The following is a 7,832-nucleotide window of genomic DNA, read 5'->3' on the forward strand; positions in this document are numbered from 1 at the left end:
AACGATACTACTTATTTCAGAATGGTCTTAACTAAGATTTATTGAGATCAAATTTTTGTTCCAAACATACAGTATTTTATATATATATACACACACACACACACACACACACACTAGTTCAATTACATAACATGAAAACAATTTGTGCTCAACTTTAGAGCAAATGCCAACAAAAAAAAAAAAAAAAAAAAAAAAAAAAAATAATAATAATAATAATAATAATAATAATAATAAAAGAAAAAGGACATTCTACAACAATTGCACATAAAAATCAATCAACAATGGTCCATTTTTGTCTTTGAAATTATCCAATAGACGTACTGTTATGGAAGAGGAAAGGCAAGTTACTCTGTCACTCTGAAAAGAATGCCAAACATATATGTGGAAAGTAAGTATTGCAATATCTAAAGCAAATCTGTGTTTGAGTCGGCATTAGTTATATCATGAGATGACTGTAAAAGACGTAAAATGATTAGCTTTGAAGTGTTCCTACTCTTTGCTGTAAGTAAAACTAGTGGAATGCTCCATATTTGCAATTAACTTCTTCGCCTTCTATAAGTCTCTCTACAGCATCTGGGGGAAGTCCCACCATTTTGAGTGTCTTTTCCCACACTTTATATGAGGTTTCGACATTATGTGATTCTTCAGAAGGATTTGAGGGACGACAATCTTGAGAAATGAAGGCACAGACTGGCCATTCGTCTGCTTTTAACATCTCACAATATTCAGGAACTTGAGGATCTGTGGCTGCGAATAGTGTACTTCTAGAACCTGTAATAGTCCAAATTATAAAAGTAGCTAATTCAGACCAAGTTACAACAGAAAACTTAGTTTTCGTAAAATTAAATCTTAAATAACAAATTCATCAATCAAATCCAACAAATCGCACAAGGAAATTCGTTATTGTTCACTTGTGTTTAAGATCAAAGACTCTCTCTCTCTCTCTCTCTCTCCCCCCAATTTTTCTTCTCTTCTAAAGCTGAACAATGATATCTAGTCTAGTGGTGTTGAATACCAATCTAGGTGTCAGTATATCATAAATCTTATTAAATGGACCATAATTCCTCATATTTAATTGAACCTTTAATTTAATGTCACTATTGCAGTCACTTAGACTGATGTCAAAACACCAATGGTGCTAAATAATAGCATTATTTGCTTCTATTGGTGCTGAATATGTGATAGAAAGAGAATGGAGCTGGCTCCAAAATATAGGTTGTCAGATTAACCCTGATCCAATTTTTGAGGATGAATACTTTGTCTAATCTGGGGCGACTTACTCAGCACTCTATCTGGTGCATGAAAAAATTTGGTTCGGCAACTTTCTCTCTATTTCAATGGATAGGGAGCAGAAGAAATGAAATTTTCCGTCAGTACATTAATCCTCAGAGAATGCTTATGAGTGAATGTGCGAAAAATAATGATATCATAGTTTCAAGCCTCATGTTCTTGTGATTAATTACACACTCAAGGATGTTGCCTCGTCTGGAATCTTTAAAACATTTTTTTTTTTAGTAATGACCATGGGTGTTCGGGCCAACTTACACGCACCTCGACTAATCCCCTCAAATCTGTAAAACTAGCTCAAAACTAAATTTATTTAATATCCAATCTTATTCTATCAGCCAAGAACTTCATCAGTGGTAGTGGCAGGTGCCAAAAGGAACAACAGGATTATGTTTCACTTTATTTTACAGACAACTTTAGGATTTTCCTGGTGCTTTGACCCAAATTTTTAACTGCAGAAAGATTTCAGAGCGAAAAAGACAAAATACGCTATGTATCAAAACAATTTCTAGAGATCCAATTATAAATTTCTAGCAATTAAGTGACAAGAAAACATGCTAAAATTTGACAACACTTACCTTCTTCAGCACTGAATATAAAATAGGGTATTAAACGATAACCAGCTTGAACTATCTTTGGAAGATCCCTAGCCTGCATTTAATAAGAAAATTATCATAATTTTATGAAAAATATATGATCCCATCAGAAGTAATAATTGAAACCCAGTATATAGCTTTTACAGACAGAATGATTTCATTGACTGAGACAAAAAGCTACGCATTCAGAAACTCACAACATTGGTTTGGACAATTCCAGGAGAAACACACACTACACTTATGCCAGCTTCAGCTGGTAGCCGCTTATGAAGAACACTGCTGAACATGACCTGCTTACATAGCTCGAGGACTTTAACACAAATGAAACATAAGAGAACATGAATTTTCAAAGCCAACTTTGCTTAGAACTACTAAAACACTAGGAGCAAGTTTTTGAAAGCACCTGAGCAAGTTTACTGCTCGAGTATCCCACCAAACTTGTGTACTTTCTCTTTCCAGATAAAACGTTAATATCTTCTGTATCAACAAATCCTACATAATGCATCTACACAAACACAAAATAGACAATTTACTCCCAGCTTGAGTGGATAGGAAGCAAAGATAATAAATACACATGATCCCTGCAATTTGATCTAGATTCAAGTTTCCAACAAAAATTGTAGGATGTTTGAATAGTAAATATCCAAAGCACATCAGCAAATAATATTAGAGGTGTTAATAACTAATAAACAAATAATTGGAAGTCAGAGAATTTGAATTTATTTACTTACTAACAGTGATTTATTTACCTAAAAATTTTGAATTTTTTTGGCAGACAAACATTACGAAAACTGAAAATAATTTTTTTAAGCAATAAGAGTTTGTGGCAAAATCTCACTGCATATGATTTAGTTTTTGTGGAAACTAGGGTGAAAGACATACGGTGGCCAACAAAATCCAGTAAAATTTCTTCTTGGGGGGGGGGGGGGGGGGGAAAAGGGTTTTTAAAAAAAAAAAATTAAGGTGGAAAGTTCTTTTACAAGAAACAGAAATAAAATGTAAATAGTTCTATCAAAAAGAAGAAAAAGGGTGGAAAGCCTTTGCCCAAATATCATATGATCATCTTGTCTATAAAAGAGGTGAAAGAGGAGAACAGATTTTACTTGTTAGTTAAGAGAGCCAACTGAAAAAAATAAAAAAGGGAAAAAGAAAATACTCCCAGAAGGCACAAGAAAACAAGAAAATTTTAGGATGCCTATGTGAAAATTTGTTTGTATTCACCCTATTTTTATCTTGCACAGCAATCAAGAGGAAGGAGAAAGGCTTCCATCTACAAGAGATGCATAACTATTCCCTTTATGTTCTGCCCCAACTATGAATCACTGCTATCAGATATTGACTCCAGAAATGCTTACTTTAGAATCACTTTCATTATAGGTTTGGCCAATTATACTTATCGATTATAAATTTCCACTAGTAACATAAAACATTGGCAAATAATTTTCACATATATTCTTCATAAAGACGTAAACTCAACAATTCAGTAAAACTATTGTTAATGATAGAAGAAAAACTCAAGGACTTCAGCCAATGAAACAAAATAACTTTTGCATAGGTATAATAGCATAGAGACGCAAATCACAATGTTTCATAAAACTTACAATAGAGTTCACATTAATAATTCGGCTTGGGGAGCCTCTGACGAGGGATGGCAAAAGTAATATAGAAAGTAGTGCCGGAGCTAGATGATTCACTTGCATGTGTTCTTCATTTCCATCTTTTGAAATTTTTTGTGGTTCTGAACGAAATGGAAAGAGGTATAAGTCCAACTATAATGCTTGGTATTTATCTTATATAATTCAAAGTAAGAAGAGAAGCAGAGGAAGATGAAATAAACTAAGAAATGACTGGGAAACAGATACCTCTATCAAACAAATCACTTTGCAAGGATTAAATTTGGATAACCAGTTAGGTTAGTTTCGAGAAGAATGTCCAAAATATGAATTGAACAACAGGTAGAGCAGACTTTTGTTTGTGAAGGGATTCAGTACAATGCAAAATGAGCTATTAAATCGAAGAAAAGTTGGGAAAGAAACTGCAAGAAGCAGCTTTATACCACTTAACAAGCAGATTAATTTTCTAAAATATGTAATAGAAATTTGATGGGGAAAAAACCTATTACATATGAAATAAAGATATGAAATGATTTCCTAAATGACTACACAACAGAATCAGGATGAAATAAAGAAAGTAGTTGGTAAAGAACTAAAAGTAACTTTAACAACAAGAAAACATTTCAATTGGCCAAATAGTACAAGCAGAATCTACTTTCTCCAAAAATTACCATGTGCAGTAACAAACCAATTGTCGAAAGAGCACTCTTAAAGTGACAGGATTTTCACTAAGTAGGGATGCAAGGGAAAGAAAATTTAGCACTCTTAAAGTGGCAGGCAGGCACATCAACGGTGAACTGCACCATCTCAAAAAGTTGTGTAGAGAAACTAACTTGCACAACTGTATGAAAAGTAAGGCATTCAAATTTCACAAGAAACTTGAGTTCTCTTAAAAGATAGCAAATAATTTTGATACCCTTTTCATAAACCTGCTACGCAAATGGAAAGCAAATACATAAATTATTCTGTTCTTTATAGTAAAAACCATTAGGTCTAGGCTATGTCCAGCAAGAGATGTCAAATAGAAAAGTGAACCTCCAATTTCATCAAACATTATTTTTATGTCTATTTTAGTGTTCTCTAAGACCAAATAAAACATAATTCAGTGACAAGTGAAAATGCAACAATGATGTTTATGGGAAGTACAACCATGTCAAACTTTTCATAACATTGGGTGACAGAAACACTAAGACCCTCAAAGTTTCCTGGACTAAATGTAATTGAAAAGTGGTAAATGGCAACACTATCCGACCACAAAAGTTACCTGTGGGATAATACATTTAAATGGACTACTAGTTGGCAGGGAAAAAATATATAAATAAATAAATAAAGACCACTCGTGTGTTTTGTTACTTAAGATGCAACTGAAGATAATTTGACTGACTTTAAAGAAATATTTAACCATACTAATTCATGAGAAGACTTACTTTGTTTTGAAGCAATTAAAAGGTTTCAGAAGTATGCTTGCTAACCATATAAAGTGAGGGGTAACAGTAATCAGCAAATTAATAACACCATGGTCCATGGAAATAGAACCTTAGCCCTTGTTTGAAAGTGATTTTGAACTTTTCCTCAAACTCATTTCAACCACACATTCTCCAAAAGAATCACTTTTCACAAAATCACTTCTCAAAAAAATACACGTCACACAAGGGCTTATTATTGAACTTTACCAATCAGGAGCGAAACATTAGAGAAGTAGCATTGCTGAATTAGTTACTACACATATATACCTCCTATGGAAAATATTCCAGCATTGTTAATGAGAACATGCAGAGGCCCTGCGCGTGCATTCCAAGCCTCAGCAAATTTCACTACAGAATCCAGGGAGAGAAGATCTAGTTCCATCACCTAATAAAAGGTCACAATTTTAGAAGCTGGTTTTCTTACTAATCTTAAAAGCAAAAGTGAAACCTACAGTAATAGTAAAATTACAGAAATAGGTCACAATAAATTTTGTCAGTCTAATAACATTCAAACACGACTTGTATCGCATGAAAAGAAATCTTAAGCATTCCTGTTGTGTATTTTAAACCCATTAGAACTTCCTTTTCATTAAAGCATATGCTCATATCCCTATATTCTACCTCAATATTAAGAGGAAGGCCCCTTCCCGACCATTCTTCCTGCCACTTCTTTATCAAATCATTGGCTGCCTTTGGATTTCTGACAGCCATAACGACATGTGCCCCTGATTCTGCCAATTGCCTGTTAAATGAAGAAAACAAATAGGCACTTGAGCAAAGAATAAAAGAACACTAGTATTCTTTATGTGCTGCCCTGAAATTTGAACTATGAAAACAAGTACGAGTGTCTATAAATTGGTAGCACCAAGAATTTTGCATTATTACTATATAACACAGGACAATACAAGTTTAAGACACAAAACTTAACTGTAAATATACCTACTTTTCTATTGCGTTTTCAGATTCCATTTTAAAAGGTCAAACTTGCTAACAAATTGTTATACAAACCTATGTGGTCATTATTTTCGTATTTAAACAATATGGAAGGGATATTACCCTTAACAAATTCTACTTTAAAGTAGCAATTGATGATTTAACGGGACAATTCTATTAAAAATTAAACCATCACTGCAGTTTGTGTTGTGCTAGTTGAATAACCAATAAGAATATAAATTTAAATAATGCAGCTGGAAATGATATTAACTTTAAAGCTATGAAATTACTCTGTAATATCAAATTTCATATCGCCAAGCATTTGTATTTTGATTATGAAATGGTACGGTTTAATCCCTCACAGTGGACTCCCTACAATCGACTAAATATGTTACTAAATCAAGAACCCAAGCGAAAAACGGAACAATACTAATTAATGTAACCAATGCAACGAGTAATGAAATTAAACTTCAAAATTATGCAATTGATTAGATATCACGAAGGACCTCGTATCTAGATAATCAGATGTTACATTCTAAATATGTTTGAATGCAATCTACATGAATCCAATTAATGAATCACCAAATTAAGAACCCGATGCAAAATTTAAAACAATACTAAGAAAAATACATTATACAGACCGAGCAATTTCTTTGCCGATGCCGGAAGTGGAGCCTGTGACGATGCAGGTGAGGTCATTAATGGGAGGAAGAGGCATTGGGTTCTGCAAATGGCTTGCTGAAATCCTCTGGAAAAGCATTTCATAGATTATATACATCCACCCCCTCAGCCACTCCATCCATCCCAACCCTTCTTTTTTTACCTTCTTTTTTACTTCCTCCGCAGATTTCCCATTTTCCTTTTCCTCTTCCTTTTCCTTCTCTGAAGATGAAGATTGGGATGCCATTTTTCTCTTTGGATTCACTGTTTCAGCTTTGGGGAATTGCAGGGACTCTAATCGAATCTTGGTTCCAATTTTTTATTGGGAGAGTGTATGTGATATCAACCGTTGGATTGGTGGTGTTGTCTATTATCGTATGGAATCTTGGCCGTTGAAGATTTGATGTTTGAAGGGAAGATTCGATTCGTGTTGCTCCGTTACCTTTTTAAGGGGATGAGAATGGCCATAATGCCATTGCTTTCGTTCGTCCTTTTGTCTCTATTGCCATAATCCTATCTAGCTTTTTTTTTGTAAACGTGAAATTAAATTATTTATCTAAGTGTACTTATTATTTAATTCACATTAACACGATTAAATAGCATTACTCGAGCCCAAAACTATTTACAAGTAGAATTTTGAAATATTTAAATCTTGATTTCAAGAATATAATGTTATTTAGTATAATTAATGTTAAATATGTGTTAACATATCATAGGTCCTATTAAATAAGTCATAATAATTTGTATTTAATTGAACCTGTAATTTTATGTCAATTCATTTATACTGGTATTAAATATCTGTGATGCTAAATAATATTACTGTAATTTTAAATACTAAGTGGGTAAGAGAGAATTAGAGTTGATGGGCAACACATCGAAGACCAATTTGTACTTAGTTTTGTAAATTTTTACTTAATTTTGTAAAATGTTATTTTTACTTTAATTAATGGCTTAAAAGTTACTACTGATTAGAATGGTAGAAGTTTCGATCTTGCTTCACTTAATGGAAAATTGAGAAGAGAAAAGGAATATGATCACTCAGCCCTGTTTGTGGCCCTTTAATTTTAAAAATTGGAGTATGGAATAGTGATTGATATTGAAATGTGTGGTTAAAAAAGAATGAAAAGTTTTTTATTTATGTGTAATATTATTTTAATCAAAAATGTGTAATTGAAAATGAGTACTGTAGAAAAAATAATGTAATAGAATGGTTGACAAACAAGGGCTAACTCAATTCTTATTTGTCATTTTTTATTTCATATTATATTTATACATTT

The 7,832-nt window shown here is 32.9% G+C and overlaps 1 protein-coding gene across 1 annotated transcript; it reads right to left on the bottom strand.

Moving 5' to 3' along the window:
- Nucleotides 1–243: 243 nt before the first annotated feature.
- Nucleotides 244–7,013, bottom strand: LOC111410775 (dehydrogenase/reductase SDR family member FEY-like). Its single transcript, XM_023041304.1, has 8 exons — nt 6,537–7,013; nt 5,584–5,704; nt 5,230–5,347; nt 3,485–3,621; nt 2,287–2,388; nt 2,081–2,173; nt 1,866–1,938; nt 244–771 (listed from the first exon to the last, which is right to left on the bottom strand). The coding sequence occupies exons 1-8, from the start codon at nt 6,800–6,802 to the stop codon at nt 512–514; spliced, it is 1,170 nt and encodes a 389-aa protein (XP_022897072.1). The 5' UTR covers nt 6,803–7,013; the 3' UTR covers nt 244–511.
- Between the last annotated feature and the right edge of the window lie 819 nt (nt 7,014–7,832).

The sequence above is a fragment of the Olea europaea genome, chromosome 2, assembly GCF_002742605.1.
Source record: "Olea europaea var. sylvestris chromosome 2, O_europaea_v1, whole genome shotgun sequence".
Taxonomy (NCBI): Eukaryota; Viridiplantae; Streptophyta; class Magnoliopsida; order Lamiales; family Oleaceae; genus Olea; species Olea europaea.